The sequence below is a fragment of the Camelina sativa genome, chromosome 4, assembly GCF_000633955.1.
Source record: "Camelina sativa cultivar DH55 chromosome 4, Cs, whole genome shotgun sequence".
In the NCBI taxonomy this organism is placed as follows: Eukaryota; Viridiplantae; Streptophyta; class Magnoliopsida; order Brassicales; family Brassicaceae; genus Camelina; species Camelina sativa.
The window spans coordinates 27,985,027-28,003,910 of NC_025688.1; the positions used below are offsets into that span (position 1 = coordinate 27,985,027).

General features: G+C 35.9%; 6 protein-coding genes, 1 long non-coding RNA gene and 1 pseudogene across 10 annotated transcripts in view; 4 read left to right on the plus strand and 4 right to left on the minus strand.

The window, feature by feature from the left end:
* The window catches only part of LOC104782937 (inositol 1,3,4-trisphosphate 5/6-kinase 4), a 5,541-nt gene extending 3,600 nt beyond the window's left edge, over positions 1 to 1,941 (minus strand). For 2 of the 3 annotated variants that reach the window (XM_019245071.1, XM_019245073.1), the window contains exons 1-5: positions 1,710 to 1,941; positions 1,443 to 1,478; positions 1,111 to 1,306; positions 758 to 852; positions 494 to 562 (exon numbers count right to left, since the gene is read on the minus strand). In XM_019245071.1, the coding sequence (XP_019100616.1) occupies positions 494 to 562; positions 758 to 852; positions 1,111 to 1,306; positions 1,443 to 1,478; positions 1,710 to 1,940 (627 nt within the window). In that variant the 5' untranslated portion in view covers position 1,941. Of the gene's footprint in view, positions 1 to 127; positions 334 to 493; positions 563 to 757; positions 853 to 1,110; positions 1,307 to 1,442; positions 1,479 to 1,709 lie in introns of all 3 variants that reach the window. The other variant, XM_019245072.1, reaches the window with a different exon arrangement.
* LOC104784398 lies at positions 2,733 to 3,455 on the plus strand (annotated as a pseudogene).
* Positions 3,691 to 5,335, minus strand: LOC104782939. Its single transcript, XR_767093.2, has 4 exons — positions 5,173 to 5,335; positions 4,852 to 5,025; positions 4,587 to 4,718; positions 3,691 to 4,016 (listed from the first exon to the last, which is right to left on the minus strand). It is a non-coding gene; the product is annotated as an uncharacterized LOC104782939 (long non-coding RNA).
* On the plus strand, positions 7,784 to 9,910 carry LOC104782940. The gene has a single exon (XM_010508001.1). The coding sequence runs from the start codon at positions 7,907 to 7,909 to the stop codon at positions 9,761 to 9,763; it is 1,857 nt and encodes a 618-aa protein (XP_010506303.1). The 5' UTR covers positions 7,784 to 7,906; the 3' UTR covers positions 9,764 to 9,910.
* LOC104782941 (late embryogenesis abundant protein At1g64065-like) lies at positions 10,446 to 12,832 on the plus strand. 2 transcript variants are annotated; one of them, XM_010508003.2, is made up of 2 exons: positions 10,446 to 11,454; positions 12,322 to 12,832. In XM_010508003.2, exon 1 carries the CDS (start codon positions 10,799 to 10,801, stop codon positions 11,441 to 11,443), a length of 645 nt encoding a protein of 214 aa, XP_010506305.1. In that variant the 5' UTR covers positions 10,446 to 10,798; the 3' UTR covers positions 11,444 to 11,454; positions 12,322 to 12,832. The 2 variants fall into 2 exon arrangements, with proteins under 2 accessions (XP_010506305.1, XP_019099889.1); XM_019244344.1 differs by lacking the exon at positions 12,322 to 12,832 and having other exon boundaries at positions 10,446 to 10,913; positions 10,992 to 11,557.
* LOC104782942 lies at positions 14,525 to 15,200 on the plus strand. Its single transcript, XM_010508006.2, has one exon. It carries the CDS (start codon positions 14,655 to 14,657, stop codon positions 14,955 to 14,957), a length of 303 nt encoding a protein of 100 aa, XP_010506308.1. The 5' UTR covers positions 14,525 to 14,654; the 3' UTR covers positions 14,958 to 15,200.
* LOC104782943 (transcription termination factor MTERF4, chloroplastic-like) lies at positions 15,435 to 17,249 on the minus strand. The gene has a single exon (XM_010508007.2). The coding sequence runs from the start codon at positions 17,099 to 17,101 to the stop codon at positions 15,578 to 15,580; it is 1,524 nt and encodes a 507-aa protein (XP_010506309.1). The 5' UTR covers positions 17,102 to 17,249; the 3' UTR covers positions 15,435 to 15,577.
* Positions 17,359 to 18,884, minus strand: part of LOC104782944 (4-hydroxy-tetrahydrodipicolinate reductase 1, chloroplastic) — a 2,792-nt gene continuing 1,266 nt past the window's right edge. Inside the window, exons 4-9 of the mRNA XM_010508008.2 lie at positions 18,614 to 18,747; positions 18,446 to 18,520; positions 18,247 to 18,348; positions 18,042 to 18,151; positions 17,853 to 17,940; positions 17,359 to 17,724 (exon numbers count right to left, since the gene is read on the minus strand). Of these exons, the coding sequence (XP_010506310.1) occupies positions 17,656 to 17,724; positions 17,853 to 17,940; positions 18,042 to 18,151; positions 18,247 to 18,348; positions 18,446 to 18,520; positions 18,614 to 18,747 (578 nt within the window). The 3' untranslated portion in view covers positions 17,359 to 17,655. The remainder of the gene's footprint in view (positions 17,725 to 17,852; positions 17,941 to 18,041; positions 18,152 to 18,246; positions 18,349 to 18,445; positions 18,521 to 18,613; positions 18,748 to 18,884) is intronic.

The window sequence follows — 18,884 nt, forward strand, 5'->3', positions numbered from 1 at the left end:
CCATATACCTGCAAGCAAAATACCTTCTATCATTATGCAAATATGTACAGAGAGCTTTTAACTATCTGTGCGCCACTTGCTGATATAACAGAGTGCTAGATAGAAAACAAAGAGTTGAGAAGCTTACTTTTTCAGTTCCTCCATGCCGGTAGAGAATGTAACTGCAACAGATGATTTTGAGTCGGCGCAGTTCAGTTGAATGGACAAGATTTCATCAGTTGCTTTGTGGAAAATGATATCAGCGTGTTCGAGTTGAGATGAAAGAGGGAACTCAAACATGAGGGGTAGAAATATCAACCCATTTGAAGTAGGGTACATGGGTAACGAACCCCTCTAAGAAAATCAGAAAATTATATATTACTTTCATTAATCAAGAACGGCCTATAGGATAACGCATATATCCGATCGGTATGCTGTGAGCCAAATAAGGTTCAACAAGTCTGATTACCATAAAGACAATACTTCAGAGTCGGATTTCAAATAAGGTTCTAACCTTGGCAAAGTCCTCTACCCGAGATGGCTTCATGATGTAAGCAACTACTGCAACACCATCACCCATTGCCTGTTTTGGGAGGTGATATCAAAAGGGTGATCAAAACATTAATACCGGAAAGAGTTCTAAACTAAGAAAATGGAAAAGGAAGAATATGAAGGTGTAATATCAAGCATCTCAAACTACATTTTTTACACTGTTTAGTTCTTCAAATACATAAACGTTTTCTAGTATAAGCCAGAACCGCCGTCAGTCAAGACATACCTTTTTGTTCATACAGCAGATAGTCATTGGCAGCTCTTCGAGGCTACGGATATGAACCATGTTAGGATCCTCGCATGAACCACCTTTGACAACATCTAGAAACTCAAAAGAAACCAAAAAATTTGAGGCCTCATCAACGTTAGCTATACAAAAATCAAGACCTTCCAGGAATAAGGTAGCAAACTATAATTGCCTATCCTTTCCCACTATTAGTGAGAGAGAGTTCATACTTGTCTAATTAGGAAGCATTTTTAAAACAGTTCGAGAGAAAAACTGTAAAGACATAAATGCAGAAGCTGAATTTTTTGAAAAGGTCATCTCTCATGGGACTAGAGATTATCTTAATCACTAACCGAGTATAACAACAACAAGCTGGCTGGGACTAAGTTCACGGAGTATCTCTTCCTTTCTGTTTGAAGCAACATACAGAATACTACCGTCACTATACCATGCTTTGAGAGTATCACCAAAGGTAACACTTGTCAGAGACGCCTCTAAAGGTAAGCAATCGATTGAGTATTCAGCTGCCGTTTTTCTCAGTAAATCCACCTATAACAGATTGGAGACAAAACAATATCCTCAGACAGTTAGACAAGGCAAAGATTTGACTTGAACAAAACTCTTTGCTTAAAACATAGAAGAGTTATCACGTTCGTGGACTCGAGTTCAAATAGTTAGTCCAAACCTTGTTTTCCGGAAGATCATGCCCATATGAAATCCCCTGTATGACAGAAAAACAAAATCCAATTTTCATTACCGTAGATAACGAAACCAAAAGAACGATTAAATATAATCTGTTCTCCCCCAGTTATGATCTCAACTAGCTCTCAATTGAAGAATCACTACACAATTTCCAAGAACACTAATTGAAGAGAAATCCAGAACTTATTGCATGAAAGGGTTTAGTTGCAATGCAGATAGGAATCATGGATTGGAGGGGATCAATCAATACCGTTCGGATCATGGAGTAACGAAGCAGCCTGAGAAGAGACGGGACTGAATCACGCAGTCTCGGCGACGAATCATCACTCTCGGGACTGAACAGCACAGATTCGTCAAGTAAAACCCCTTTGATCGCCCTTCTTCCCATCTCTCTCTCTCTCTTTCTCCGCCACTGAGGAACAAAGGAGAGAAAGAAAGATTTAGCGAAAATATAAAGTTGATCACCGTTAAACCCACTCATCGGAAAAAGTGTTAGAAGCTGCAAGACAGCTTTAGCGAAATGACACTATTACCCTCACTGTCGTTAAAGCTGCAAGATATAAAGTTGAGGGTTATTTCGGTATTTGAAGAATAAGAAACAAAATAAGACAAAAGCAAAGATCATTTTCTTTTCTTGTGTGTTCACAATAAGCTCAGGTCTTGCTCCTGTCACAAGAAGTATATATTTGTAATTTTTATGGCATTTTAATCCATCTGTAATAATGTATAATGTAATGTAGAGATGAAGTGAAAATCTTCCAAGTGTCAACCATATAATATTTGATTCATGATTCTTTTAATCATATTTGATTCTTAAACATAATTGATTTTTTATAATTCTTAATTATGTATTTGGAATACTATTTTACCTTAATAGTAATTTAAAGTTTTTATAATTTTTATTTATGTATTTGGAGTAGTATTTTATAACTATCATCAATTATCTATACTTTTTACCAAAATATATAAACTAAACTCACCAATAATAACTTTAAAAAAATAACAGTTATGTTGACCAAATACTTTGTCAAAATCTAAACAACTACCATCAATTTCATAGTTGGACATAATTTGTACAACGTCAAAGTATTGACATATAAAATATCTCATCAGTAACAATTGAAATATATAAAAAAATTTATACTAAATAAAGTTATTTAAGTGGCAAAGTGGTTTAGATTTGTCTTAATAATCCTTGGGGTAAGGGGTTCTACATCCTTATACTACGAATTGCCCCCACTAATATTTTATGCTGGTTCCGCCCCTGGATAACATGCGATTTGAACTCGATGATATGTGTTCGGAGGTGTACAACTTTCTCCATCAACATTATGGTGCTAAACCATTCACCAGTATCATCTGCCATTACCAATACTGGCTCATAATGTTGAACCCGCAGAAGCTAGTGGATGTTGGGTTTACAAGTAAGTTATCGAGACAAAGAGCAAGTGAAGAGGCTCATCAAAGTTAACAAGTTACCAGCTGTTGTACCGGTCACTCCTGGATTTAGGGAAATGGAACTACGTGATGTCCCAGGTGTTACAGAGTTGCTCAGGAACTACCTTTGCCAGTTTCGAGTTGCGACTGACTTTGATGAAAACGATGTCAAGCACTGGCTTCTCCCAAGAAAAGATGTCGTCCACTGTTATGTAGTAGAATGCCCTATAACTCATGACCTCACCGACTTATGCAGCTTCTACACTGTCTCTTTAACTATCGATGACGGTAACCGTAACCTCATACACAATACAGTGATATGTGCTTATTCTTACTACAATGTCGCGACTCAGACCCCGTTGCCCCAGCTGATAAATGATGCGCCAATCGTCGCTAATCAAAAAGGTATTGATGTTTCTACGCGTTGGATGTGATGCACAATGAGACTTTCTTAGAAAAGTTGCAGCTTAGTCGAGAAGATTCACAGATGCACTACTACCTCTACAACTACCGTTTGACAAGTGTATTGAAGCCATCAGAACTTGGGATTGTTTTCTGAGAAGTACGTTGACTCCAGCTGATGAGTGATGCGCTAATTGTAAGCAAAAAAGGTTTGATGTGTTCTGATCTTTGGACCAATGTTTAGCCTAAGATTCGCCTTCCTAGTATACATTGACTAATTGGAATCTTAGACTGTTGCATGCCTCTGGCCTCTCGTATGTATCCCTAAACACTGTCGGGAAGCCCTCTATATAGCATTTCTAGCTTTACTTTTATCTGGGGATTTTAAAGTCTGTAGAAAAAGTACGTTTTCTATTATGTAATCAATGAATTACAGAAAGATAGGAAAGACTTAAAAAAAAAAAAGAACAAGTCATATTCCCCTCCAGAAGTAGATCGATCAGAGGTGAGGGGGGGAGAATAACAATATAAAAATTTTACACATCTCTCAATATAGCCAGAGCTGACTTCTCCATGTTCAGAGTATAGAGATGAAGAGACTTGATTCCATGAGCCACATCTTTTTACACATCTTAGTTCCAAGGTGAATACCATAGGCTTTCACAGCTTCTTCATTATCCTTGATAGGCTCCAAGGCAGCCCTGACCTCAACTGGTATCTGTAATATGGAACGGAACATTAAAAACTACATTAGTATGTGACTGGCAACATCAAGAAAAGCATATGCCAATTCTTCTTCCTGTTGAGAGTTTTCATCCTACAACAGGAACCACACTACAAGCAATTCCCTTCGAAAACTAACTCAAACAAACACTGTTCTCCGAAACTAAGTAACCTGTACATACCCACATATCTTAAGCTTGCAAACAAACACCCTTATGAAAAACACAACAGTAATATCATCACCTTAAAGGGTTATCCATTAGCAGGAATTGGTGTTTATTGCTAAGAGATGAAGTCTTAAGTTTACTCTAAAAGTAAGAAACCTTAGATCAGGAAAGGTTATATACCTTAGTCTTGCAGAAACCAGTCATACTAAAATTAAAGAAGAATATGAAGGTGTAATATCAAGCATCTCAAACTACAAATTACAACCTGAATACTAACCAAACAGGTTTTAACTACAGAAGCCTGAAGAGGGTGTCTAATCTATCATGGTACAATAAAACAATATGATATCTAGTGCGCAAGTCAATGGATTGTGTAGTGAGGCATAAATGAAGCATACGCTGTTGGGATTCTTGAGTCTTTGAGCATCGTCAATTATAGCATACTGCCAAGAAATTTGAGAAAGAAAGTCCTGATCCACCAGTGCTATGTCATATGTTGTCAGCAACACATCAAATGGTAACAAATGTCCCTGAAAACATGAAAAAAATAAGGATATAAACAATACACAACAACTTACAAACCCAAGTTCATAACAAGTACCCAAAAGAACAATATTTTTGACTATCACTTAACTTATCTCAACAACTCAGTTCAAAACTCACCTTAGAGCTCTTCTTGACATCAGAATTTGTATACTAACCCAGAGAAACTAGGAAAAATGTGACAAGCAGATCACATTGACTCACGAAATGAGCCAGGCAAGTCTTGATGAAACTTCAAATAACTCAGGAAAGAAATTGCCTGGAGAGTCTTTCCCAATCCCATCTGTTCCAGTCCTTCAATTAGAACAATACAACATTTCAAAAACGATGGCAGTACCATAGATCCGAAGTTCGATTACTTTTTAATTTTTGCACTTTCTTAGTCGAATTATCCTAAACTTTGCGCACAAAGAAGGATCTGTAATGGATTCGAAGACCTACCGAGAACGACATTGACACCGAGTAGATACAAGCCAAGAGACACCTTCGACTTGGTGACGCTTTAGATTCGACGTGACCCCAAATTCTCTACAATCCGGAGGTAATTGCGCCTCCTTCTCGAGTGTAATTTTCGCCGCCGCTTCGAGTCGCCGTTCGTAGTTCATCGTAGAAGGAAGGGACTATTTTTTGGCGGTGACATTTTTTTTTATCATAGGCTGACCGGACCCGGATTAACCGGGATTAACCGGGAATTGACTAAGAGACCGGAAATGAAATTAGAACTCAATGCCACGACTATGGCTGAGCATTCGGGTAATCCGTTCGGGTTCAGGTATTATCCATTCGGGTTCGGATAAATGGGTTTAGAAAAATAGAACCCATTGGATATTTTTAGATATATGGGTTCGATTCGATTTGGATACTATCGGGTTCGGGTTGGTTTGGGTTACAAATTTTAGAATCTGATTAGTACCCGAACTACCGGATACCCGAAAAAATATAATTAAATTTAAATAAATTTAGTTAAATTTTGACTTACATAACAAAATATTTTAGATATTATGATTATTTTTTATATTTAGGTATAAAACTAAATGAAATAATCAAAATTATAATCATAATTTTAGGGTAATTGCATTATATTAATGATAAATATTATAAATATGTTTATATGTTCGGGTTTAATGGGTACCCAAACGGGTACCGGGAATTACCCGACCCTAACCCGAACTCACGGGTATTAGAAAATAGAACCCAATAGGGTTTTATAAGCAAACATGTACCCAACCCGAACCCGGTTTTTCGGGCTGGGTTCCGAGTTGGGTATTCGGGTACGGTTTTTATACCCAAGCCTAGCCACGACGTCATTTTCATTTTACATTGATTTTTATAATTTATAATTATGTATTTGGAATACTAGTATTTTATCACTATTATCAAGTATCTATAATTTTCGCCAAAATATATCAAGTAAACTGATGCATAATAACATACAAAAAACTAACAATTATTTGTTGACTGTGAATACTTTGTCAAAATTTAAACAACTACCATTAATTTCAAAGTTGGACATGATTTGTACAACGCCAACTTATTGACATATAAATAAGTTTACCTAATATATTTTGGTGAAAATTGTATATAATTGATAATAGTATTTGCTAACTTATTGACAAATATGTCACTTTGACCGGCCTCGCCATTGCCCTTGAACTTTTTTTGCTTGATTTATTTGTGTGATAAATATGGATCTAACTTGTGATCTTGTAATGTATTCACAATGACAGAAAGTGGGTCAACATCTTCGTTTGACAACCAAAATGAGAATAATGACATCAATGAGGGTTCTATTGTAAAGGTTTGTCTTATATTTGCATATATACACTAACTGTTACCAGTTATTGATATACACTAACTGCTGCAGTTGTTGATGTTCCTTTTGTTATGGACTTGAGTTGAGATTTATTTTGCAGTTTTTAAGTACCATTATTAATAATGAATAATACGAAAAGAGCTTCTTTTTGTAATAAAACATACTATAAAATTAGTAATAATGTAAGAAATCTAATTTTTATTATTGTTGAACATTTTGGACTTATTAAAAGGACTTTCTATTATCCCCATGAAGTAGACAAGGGGAGGACCTGAACTAAGGATTGCATGGTACAATGCCCTTGTATTGAGCTTGGAGTAAGATAAAGCTTACGTTTTGTTCAATACACGAGCATGGTACAATTAGTGGCGGATCCAGAAAATTTATTCGTTTATTATTACTTATATTAAAAAAAAAATTGTCAACACTCTGATATTAAATTCAAATAAGAAAAATATTAAATATGACTTTCCATTTATAGTAATTTAAATTATATTTTTATTTGATTTATAAATGTATATATAATTGCAAATTAGATATATTTAAAATAATAATTATATTTCACACAAATTTAAACTCTAAATAGATTAGATAAAGTAACATAACTATAATATTGTATACTAAGTTTGCAAATATTTTTAAATTTAAATGTAAATATAGTTAATAGTAGAAAAGGAAGATTCAGATTTGGTTAAAAATTAATTATAAATAAAAAAGGAAATAAATAAGACTGAAAGACTATGGAACTAATCATAAAAAAATAATTAAAAATATGTGGCCATGGAAAAAGAAAAATAAGAATACAACAAAAAAAAAACTATAGAGAGCGTCGAACTCGTTACAAGATAGTGCATGTGGCACACTTATGCCAAATGAGCTAGAAAAACACATGACACCAATGTCCATTAGAAATTTTTATAATTTAGCGTGGGGCACCTGCCCCACCTAAGAACCACGTAGATCCGCTCCTGGCTACAATGCCCGTGGAAGCACAGATTCGTCAAGGAACAAAGGAGAGAAAGAAGAATAAATCAATTTACACGGTGGCGAATTTAGCCGTTAAACCCAATCATCGGAAGATGTGTTCTTTAACGAAATGACAGTGTTACCCTCACAATCGTTAAAGCTGCAAGATATAAAGTTGAGGGTTATTTCGGTAATTAAAGGAAAAAGACAAAAGCAAACCCCGTCAAAGTTTCGATCTTTATTATTTTGTTGTTGGTCTCTCTGCGCCTCCTCCGCCAAAAAAAAAAAAAACAATCATTTTGAAATACTCAGACCAAGTAGATCGGAAACTTTGAGAGTGAGACACAATTAAAGAGAGATACTTACATAGAGGGGTTTTAATCGAATGTCCGCAAGATGAATCGAGTAACGTCTTCTTCAAATGCGCAAACGAAGAAGAAACTTTCTAATTCTCAGTCGCAGTCTCAGCCGCAGCCGCAGCCGCCGAAGAAAAGGGAGAGATTTCCGGTGAATCCTTTGAGAGGTTTGAGTACAATAAGCTCTGGAAGCAGCACTAGTAGTAGCAATGCGAGTGAAGCATCCAACGGTTGGCACAGGTTCTTGCTTTCTCATTCTTTCTCATCGTCTTCTTCATCTTCTTCTTCTTCTTCGTTGGGAGTTGTTCCTCGTCGACCATTGAAATCAGTGGCTAAAACCCCCAAATCTGCTCCGGTTGTAAGTAAACCCTTAATTAGAAAGAAACCAAGGTCTACGGAGGAGGTTAAGTTGAAATCAACTCTTACTGAGAAACCCAATTTGCATAAGTCTCAGAGGTGTAAGACCAATCCTATATCTGGAAAGAGACCAACTTGTACTATGAAGCCTGATAAAGCTTTAGTTTTGAAGAAACAATCTTCTGTTTCTAGAGAGGTTAAGCAGCTTAGAGTAGATGACAGTATTGCTCAGAGTACTCCTGTGTCTAAATTAGGAACTGGATCTGATTTAATTTATAGAAGCAAGGGTGAAGCTACAGAAGATGGTGGTAGACTAAGTAGCAACAGTAGTAGTTATCAAGACAGGACACCACCTGTTCAAGCTTCGGTGTCTCCAGAGATACAGTGTGGATCGTCTATGAATTTGTCTGCATCAACTCAATCACAAGCTTGTTATGCTGCTGGCCATTTACTCTCAGGTGTTAGTGATAAGAGGAAGTGCAAGCCTAAAGGGTTACTCACTGTCGGTGAAAATGGTTTTGAGGTTGGTAAGGGAAAGATACTGAATGATTCTGATGAATTTGATGAGGGAGATTTTGGTAATGATGGAAGTTGTGATAACGTTTCTATGATGCCTTTGCCTGCGGATGCGTCAGTGCACTGGCTTTTATCTCCTTGTGATGAGGAGAAAGAACACGAGAAGGAATTATATGAAGATGGCTTCTCTCAGTTTCCTCAAACTGTTGAGTGTGTTGGCCATGAGACTCCTTCGCCATTATCAGATCGTAGTGCTTCTCCGGATTATTTATGCAACATTAGCAGCGGCAGAAGTCTTTCACCCATGGATATATGTAAAGAGACTACGAGAAGGATCAGTTCTTCGCTTTCTCCAAATGAGCTTTTTCGGTTCAGAAGGTTTATTCACCTCTCATCCTGTGATGGTGAAGCTTCAGCATTCGACAGTACCCCTACATGTGAGCTGGATCCTTCTGAGCATTTGAAAAGAGACAAACTGTCTCCCTTATCTGTAGATACACTAGGAAGCGAGAATGTAATCCAAACACCAGAATCCAACTCAAGCTTTGACGATTATTTCGCACTCTCGTGTTCCCAAGCTGAAATCCAAACGAAACTTGATGTTGGTTCAGATTTGGAATCACTGACAAGGACTTTTCAGTCAACTGATTTGTCACCAAGGATCCAGGCTCCGAGCTGTTCAAGTTTCAACTTTGAGTCTTTGGCCACATCTTCTGATTCCATTGATCTCTCACAGTTTCAGAGAGCTTTAGTTGACAGGAGTTGTTGTCATCCTCATGTTACACTGGATAAAGTGTCAAGGACACATGTGGGAGTAGAGAAACTAAATAGCCACATGCCTGAAGTGAGAATCCAACAGACTACAGATACTGAATTCGTTATGCAAAATTACAAAGAAAGTTCTGCTCCTCCAGGAAAAAGAAGGGAACTGCTTCCATGCTCTGCTGCGGAGTCAATAAGCACTGATGGTGGAGGTCTGATTTGTTCTGAGGATTCAAATTGGATGGCATGCTACAAGAATTAACTTCCTAGACGAATAGATATATAGCATCGGTTTCTTTGTAAGTAGATCCACGCTAGCAGGTAGTTGAAGGAAAGTTCCTTCTGTATTTGTGTTTCACTTGTTGAGTTGTCTTTAAATTTTCCACTATAAACAGCATTTTTTTTCTTATGAGTGAATCAAGATTCCTGAAACTCGTTACATTATTTTGGTTAAGCATTGAGCTTTCTGTTGCCAAGCTTCTCAAAGTACAAGAGAAGGATTCACACGGCTATCATGATTGTTAATTTGTTATGTTCTTGTCTTTTTGTTTTTTTGTTTCTATAGGAGGACCGAGGACACTGTTGTGGTATATGATACTTTTCCTGATACCTTTCCTTTGTTCAATGTAAGAGGTCAAGTCTTTGTGAATGAATGTGTAAAACTCTATACAGTCTTAATACTGAATTTTCTGTTGCTCAGTTCTCAAAGTAAAGGAGAAAGAATTACACGACTATTGGGATCACTATATTCTTTTCTTTTGGTCTCTTCTAGTGAACGGACATTGTTGTTCCAATATCTTTTAATAAAAGGTTGATACTTTTCTTTTCCTGATACTTCCTCTTTGCTTCAGGTTCGGTAAAAAGCTAAGTCTTTGAGAATATATAACTATATACAGTCTTTCGGTAAATCATTGAATATTTTGGTTCCTCAGCTCACACGATTATGGAGATTGCTATATTCTTGTCTTTTGGTTTCTTAAAAGGACATTGTTGTTTTGGTATCTTTCAATAAGAGTTTCATACTTAAAACTCTTCATGATACCTTTCCTTTGCTTCAGGTCTTGGGCAAAAAGCTTATTCTTTAAGGAGAAACAAAGATAAAAAAGGGTTCTTTTAAGCACTTTTACGTATTTCCGAAACCACACATAACCTTTTAATGTCATGCTGATCAAGAACCCATTGATACTTTCTACTTTCCACATATTCAGCCATTTCTTTTGTCTGGATTGGCTTTGCTGATTGATTCTTCTTGTTTATAATCTAATTTCCTCTAGACAAAACCAAGTTTTTATGAGTCATGGCCATCTCTGAGGAAACAATGTCACACTATGCTGAAACTACATATGGAAGGAGGAGCAAAGATGTTGATGAAGCTCGCAGAATTTACCAACCGAAACAGAGTGACATCACCGGTAAAATCATCATTTTCACCCTTGCGGGGCTTTGCATTCTGCTCTTCATCTTCATCATCATCGGTTTCTTTTTCATAGCCAAGCCACTTAAAGCAAGCTTGACATATGTTGATGTAAGAAGCCTCAGCTACAACAAGGATACATCATCATCGCTTTACTTCAACTCAACACTGGCTATGGAAATCAGAATTGAGAATCCTAATCTCGGGTTCTTTGAGTTTCCCACTAGTAAAGGAGATGTCTTGTACAACGGCCAAGTTGTTGGTGAAATGAGGATTAGTGGACAACGAGTGGCTTCTTTTGGTTCCATAAGAACAGAGGTTAGGACAGAAGTGGGATACAAAGGGAATCAAAGATCACCTGTTTGGTTGAAGAATGATATAGAGAGAAGGCTAATAATCCTTAACACCAGAGCTAAACTGAGAGGTGAAGTACACTTGAAGGCTTTGAACAAGAGAACAGTGAGTTTGAATTGTCTAATGCATCTTAATCTGAAAGATGAGGTGATTCATCGTTTGTGGTGTAATTGATACACTCTTAGGTTGTTCCATACGCCTTTTTGGGTATCTATTTTTTTTTTATTTTAGCTTATACATATTATTAGCATATTTATAAGTGTATATTGGATAACTCAGTTTTTTAATCATGAAATTTGATATTAAAATATCATATGTTTATACTCTTTTTTTTTGAATTTAATGTTAAATTATATTCAAAAGAAAAATAAACGTTTTACAAAGCCTTGAGTTTGAAAAAACTTTAAACAGTTTGATATAAAACCATTTAGTAGAATCTAGCTGCAAACCAAACTTGGATGGCTTTGTTATATGTTTATACTGTTTCATAAGAGCCAAACAAAACCTCGATTTATGATTATGTCCTGTACATTTTACTGTAATAAATAAATAAAAATGAGATGCTAGGTAATGTCAACTTTCGATTTTACAACAAAGTTATATCAGAGATTCCAATCTTTAATTCTTATCTTCCTTTTTTTGTCACTTTTTTTTTATCTCTTATCATCAGATAAAAAGTGTCGCTTTAGAATAATTCAGTATGGTTAGTGTTTGTTAGCGTAAGAAACATCATCAGCTTTGTCGTCACTCTTGTTTATTTTTTTTTACTAATTTACTTCTATGCATCTTATCATGTATACCCCTTGGACGCAACGCAAGCATATTTGATGTTGTGACTTGAAACAAATTCTAACAATATTGATTTACAGTTTAGCATATGGTTTTTATACGGTTTTATAAAACCAAATTGTACCAAACCGAATTATAAATAGTTTGATATGGTCTTAGTTTTTATAAAAGTGAAAGTCATTGTATAAGAGAACTCATGTTATGTACTTTAAGTAGGTCAAAAGACTCCTCTCCGATTTGCTCAGTTGATTGTGTTTATGCAGGTACACAACCAGATGTAGCAAGGGAACCACAATCAGAAGAAGAGGCAGCCAATGAGTATATTCTATACACTATCCCGTTTTTGGAAAATGTCAAGCAGTGGATCTCTGTGGATGCCCATGGGGAAAATTATGCAGATGGCTTCATACATTACTTGACAAATTTCTTCATCAATTAATTATATGACTAATGTTCATGGCTTAAGTAAAGAAGATGTGTCAAAAACTTTTGAAAAGTATCAGGCTAGCGATGAAGGTAGTGCCTACATGAGAATTTCCATTGAATATATGTGCCTGAATGAGGAGGGCTCATCTGTGAGGAGGGAGTATTCAGAGAGATGTGGATTTTATCATTTGTGTTTTTGTTGGTTTACGAGTAATTACTATTATTATTCTTAGATTAGTAACCTTTTGGGTTGTGTTAAAAGTCTCAAATGATTCAGATTTACAAAAAAACAGAGATATTTTCAGGTCTTGGAAAAAAAAACAAAGTCTTTAAGAAGGAGAAACAAAACTTGATATTAATATATCATATGAATATACTTTCATAGCTTAAGAGCCAAACTAAAACTCAATATATGATCAGTCTTGTACAATTTGTCAGGTTTAAATTTTACAATAAAGTTATATATTTCAGAAATTTCAATCTGTAATTCTTATATTTTGCTTTTTGTCACTTTTTAATGTCTTTGTTATCAGTCATCAGATAAAAGTGTCAGTTTAGAATAATTCAATATGGTTAGTGTTTGTTAACGTAACAAACATCATCAGCTTTGTTTAAACTTATGTATTTTTTTCTACTAATTTACTTATATGTATCTATCATATATACTTCAAGGACGCAACCGTCTTTATTTTTATTTTATTTTCTTCAATGAAAGAGCATCTTTTTTTGATGTTGTGACTTGAAAGTTGAAAGTTGAAAGTTGAAACAAATTCTAACCGTAATGATCAAGTATCAATACTTTCCTTCGCTAACCTAATTTCTAGTCATATTAATACGTAACTGTTTTACATAAAAAAAATTAACTGAATTATCTTGTGATCGGAATAATTTACATATGAATTCCACCCTTGATCATTCATTCATTTGTAACAGATAATTAGTTACATGTACCCATAATTTTATCACATGTAAAAATACTAATGTATCTAGGTACTATTTTTTATTTTATTTATTTTTGATAATTCATATCTAGCTATTATTATATAGAACAATCCATATTGCGAATGACTATACTTTTTGAACAAATATTGTCAGAATTCAGAATATTATAGTTCAATCACATCAAATTCTGATCATCCTACCGTATACGATTTTGCCATTATGATATTTTTAAAAGTTAAAAAGAAAACACTCTTTTGTATCTGGCAAACAAACACACTTTCATTACGAGCGTATAAGAGGTTTATCTTGAACCAGTCTTCTCTTCAGGAAAATAAATAAATCGTGGAGATAAACCGAAACTAAACTAAACAAACAAAGAAAAAGTCCCACAAAAATCTCAAGTGATTTTGGATTGTTGCCATACACAAACAAGAAGTCAAAGATCATTGGTGGGTAACGTGGGCAACAGCTAAATCATTTAAAAAAAAAAAAAAGGAAGTGACCCTGTTGGACTTTTTTGAGGTCGATCTCAATCACAAACCCTTTTTTATGTAAATATATATGCATTAAAACGCTTATGATTTACACGTTTAAGTTTATTCGTAATCATCTGTTTCTCTTTCTCGTTGACAATAAATTTCAAGTATACAAAGTTGTGATGGCTGGATGGATGTTGCAACTTGCTACAAACTTTTGAAATTAAACGCTTACATCGATAATCTCATATGTATCTAAATTTTGAATCATAAAAATCAAGTATAAATTAAAATACATTAATCTCACGACCAGACCGCTAGGTGTTAAACACTTAAGTTACGTACATATATATATACTGTAAATGTTTTAAGCTTGACCAAAGAATAATTAATGATCATGAATTCCAAAAACAAGAGATACACCGTAACCATATAACTCTTCAAAGTTCAAACTAAAGATAATCATTTTGTTTATATAATTTATTGTGTAAACTGTGGAATTCCACATAGGTAGATTATAAAACGACCCTAATTATTATAATTTGAGATATAAATCAAATGGGAGAAGAAACAATACTATACTATATATAAAAAGATGAGATTTCTTGTATAAAGAAAGTACATATAAAAGAAGAATATTGGAAGGTAACTAAGCACCAAACCCAAGTCAATATAAACATAAAAACTTTTTTTGCTAGCTTCATCTCAGAAGAACATTAAAGAGAGAAAACAAGAACAAGAGTGAATCATCAATGGATGGTTTAATACCAATGGCCTATAAGGCTATGAAGAAGAACCTAACTCGTCGTCGTTACGAACGTCTCTCCTCTTCCGCCACGACTCGTGAGTCTTACGAATTCGTCTCTGATATTGAAATAAACGTCGACGGTCACCACCGCCGTCGCTGGTCCATTGGAGATTTCTCATCGTTATCAAGCCGGGAAACAAAAAGAAACGGTGGCGTAGCTCCGGAGAAAGGTTTTTCTCCGCCGCGGGAAGGTCAGCTTGTGAGGTTCAAGAGCCATAGATTGTTTTCTTGCATCTCAGGTCAATAACTTTATCAAGTCAAGAATATTCCGTAGCAAAAAAAAAAAAAGGAAATTTGTATTTTCTTTCGTCTTGTACATGTTTGATTTTACATACAACGAATCATGTAGATATCGTTATTTTTGTGGTCTTTTGATGTATACGTAAAAGTTTGTAGTTGGGGTTTGTTGTTGAAATGTATATTTGTAAAGTCATAAACGAGAAAATGAAAACTTGTATGGACCAAACTCGAAATAAAGTTAATTCCAACTCTCCAAAGTTCTAGTTGACCTAATCCATATTTGACCATATCCCCGTAGTTGACTTGACGGGTCAGAACTCAAGAGTTGTTCCTTAAGATAACACCAAAAAACATAACTTAGTTTAATCAACCAAATTCATGATTTGATTAGACTAAGAGGCTGCTGAGTAGATATACATTAGTCTTTAGATGAATAGATTGTTTTTCATTGTTTTGGGTTTGTATAAGAGAAACCTTCAACATCTAAAATTGTGCGACAAAATCAAGTGAACAGAGAACAAAATGAACACAATGCTTCAAACAAGTGTAGCTAAATGCAGAAGTTCGATAAAGTTAAAAAACTTCAGATTATTCTACAATGTAACAGTGCGTTTGTAGAGAACTTCATCATCCATCACTCTCATCTTCTTCCTCATCATCACTCTCATCTTCTTCCTCATCAGACACAATCTCGCCACCAGGCATATCTAATTTCCCACCCATGTCGAATGTTGGACCTTCAGTATCTGGATCGATATAGTTACCTTGTAACCGTTCCTCAAATCTTTGGTCACTGCAATTGAGGAACCAGTTCAATGAACTCCTAATTCCTTTGCTCTGTAGCTTCTGGTACCTCGGTTTGATTCTTGACTCCAAGCTATAAGTAAAATACTCAGGGTACTCCACGAGTTCTTTCATCGGTCTCCCCATCTCAGTCTTGTAAAAGTAGTAGCTATTCTTCATGAGTTCAACTCGGGAACAGAGGATCTGAGGACATCTCACAACCATTTTCGCGATGTCCTCAACTGGAAACGCCCTGCCCAAGAGAAACTCAACGGGTTTCATTATCACATTCTGCTTCAGGCTTACAATCTGTGGCATTTTCTCTACCACACGAGCAAAGCCTTCAGGATCAATCTTGAGCTTCAAGCTGAAAAAGTACTGTTGTGTAGACATCTTGGCTTTTACCGGTAACCCAAGAATTTGAGGATATTGAGCTATAACCAAAGGTAGTAGTTCTTTCTTGATTCCAAAACTAATCAAACAATCTACATTTGGTTTAACAGTCTCCTCAAGATTGTATCCGACTATATATGCACGTTTCTCTAACATCCTAGCCACAATTTTCTTCGGCAAACCAATGGAAATTAGATAATCTACAAGAGGTTTGATCATGGTTCCAACTCTCATTCCCAAAAGATAAGGATACTGAGTCACCATTGGACCAATGTCCCTAGGACTCACACCAATGCTTACCAAATACGCAACGGATGTGCTCATAGTGCCTTCGAGTTTAAACCCTAAAAGCTCAGGGTACTTCATCAGAACATACCCCAAATCTTGCTTCTCAACATCGAGACCTCTAAGAAACTTAACCACAGGAGCAAGCTCAACAACCACACTTGCATGGAGAACCTGAGGATAGTTCTTAACAAATTCTCCCAATTTCGATCTCGGGATTCCAATTTTCTCTAAGTAAGCCAAGACAGGAATCAAATTCTTACGCACACTGCAGCCTAACATCAAAGGATACTCATTTATATCGTCTATGGTCAACCCTAGCTTCTGTAAGAACTCAACACGCTCACACATGACTTCAATGGTGGAAGGTAGCTCAATACTCTCCAATTCATCGGTGATTATCCCCAAACCCTTGAGATAATCGCAGATTTTGACACGATTCACGAGCTTCTCTTTCTTCCCTTGTATAACTCCCCATGTGACTGTAGGCATCTCGTACTCCGGGAACTTTGAAGATTGAGTTGCATAGTGAGCAATCCTGGAAATCGAACAAGGGTTTTGAAATTGAGGGATATTAGGATCTGGGTTTATCTGGGTTTTAGTTTCAGGGGATGATATAATCGGAAAGATGAAACACTCTCTTTTGATCAAAGTTACGAACTTGTTCCTCCTGAGAAGAAGATACCTCATTCTGGAAATACCCAGAAGATTGCTGTCGAAGAAAGATTACGACTTTGCAATCAAAATCAAATGGGAAACAGAAAAATTTTATCGCTTTCTCTCTCTCAAGGAGTTTAGCTATTCGAGAGAATACGAAAGGCGCGTGTATGAGAGAAGCCCTAACGAGTGGGAAGTGAGAGAATACGAAAAATTTTATCGCTTCTTTTTTTACCATAAATATTCAAAATAGTAAAAAAAAAAAAAAACACAAAATTTACAACTTTTTGGTGATGATGATCATACAAGATCGTTGTTCATAACATTTGGAGAATTTTTATCTGTAAGATTTTCACTTCAATGATTAAGAAAGGAGAATAACATTTAAGGTAAAGAGGTCTGAACATGAACAATACAATGACAAGTTCATGTAATATACCAAGGAGTTTCAAAAGCCTGTGTGTGCTAAAGGCTGAAGAAGTGGGAACCAACCAAACATCTAATTTTCACAGCTGTTGATTTGGTAAATCTAATTTTAGCTCTTCTAGAACCACCATTTGGTCAATGCACTAACAAAACTCGGAAGCTTAACGCATGTTTCCCTCTCTCAAAACATCGATCATGTTGTAGATTCTCTGATCTGCTTTCAATCGAATCTGCACATTCCACATAAGTGTTGAATCAACAGTTAGCATTATAGAGATTAGAGATGAGGTGAGACTCAGAGAAAGCTGAGATTCAGTCTCGCAGAATCATGGTGAGCAATAGGAGTAAGCTTTAGAACCTTTTTGGCGAGGAAGAGCACGGCATCAACAGTACCCTCAGCATATATTGATCTGCCGCAGACATTGTGCTGGAACTCAAAGGAGACACTGCAACGAAAGACAGAGAAATGGGAGCTGGTTATGGAACAGACACACTTTTACAATAGAATGTAAAGAAAAGAATAAACAATATCTTAGTATTGCATTACCTTTCATCGGGTGATGTCAAGTGATAAAGATGGAAAGCGTGGCCAGAGATATGCTCTTCGGGAACACCCACCATCTCCACTTGTTGTTTTGGATCCCGAATCAATTGTATCTACCAAATAAAGTTGTATACACAGAAAATTCATATCCTGAAGATAAAATAAGTCATTGCCGAGAGATGTAAACAACAAAGGACGACCAATGCACCTGATCCATGTCGTAAGACACACCCAAATCCTGGAAGCAAGAAATAACAGCTTTTGCTGTTCCAGATGCATCCAATTTGCTAGCTTGATGAGATTCCATGACCTACATAGATTGGCAGTTGATTAGACGTAGCAAGAAGTAATACAAAACTAACGGATGAAAAATGAATTTGAATTTATAAAAGAAGTAAGAAAAGTACATCCAGTGAATAACCAGAAAAGGCTCCCGGAAACTGCTCGGCCATGATCTCCATGGCCGCAAGAAATGCTACAACCTTTAGACCAACAAAGCAGACAAATATGAGCTAAAGGTCTTAGTTTACATGTATAAGTAATCATTTCTTCCAGAAACATCCAAGTAGACATACCTGTTTACCCATCTGTGGGGAAATCACTGCATAAATCTTTGCTTTCTCAACAGTTTCATACAATTTGTCCCTATCTCCACCAGTTGTTCCCATGACGAAAGGAACACCAACTTTGCTATACAGCTCCGCATTATCTACACATTGCAAAAATTCCAAATTTGAAAATCAACTCACAACAGGAAAAGCAAAACTTCTAGCAGATGATTTTGCACTTACACAAATTCTAAACTAACTCAATCAAGGATCACAAGGATGGTTCCCCCCCCCCCCC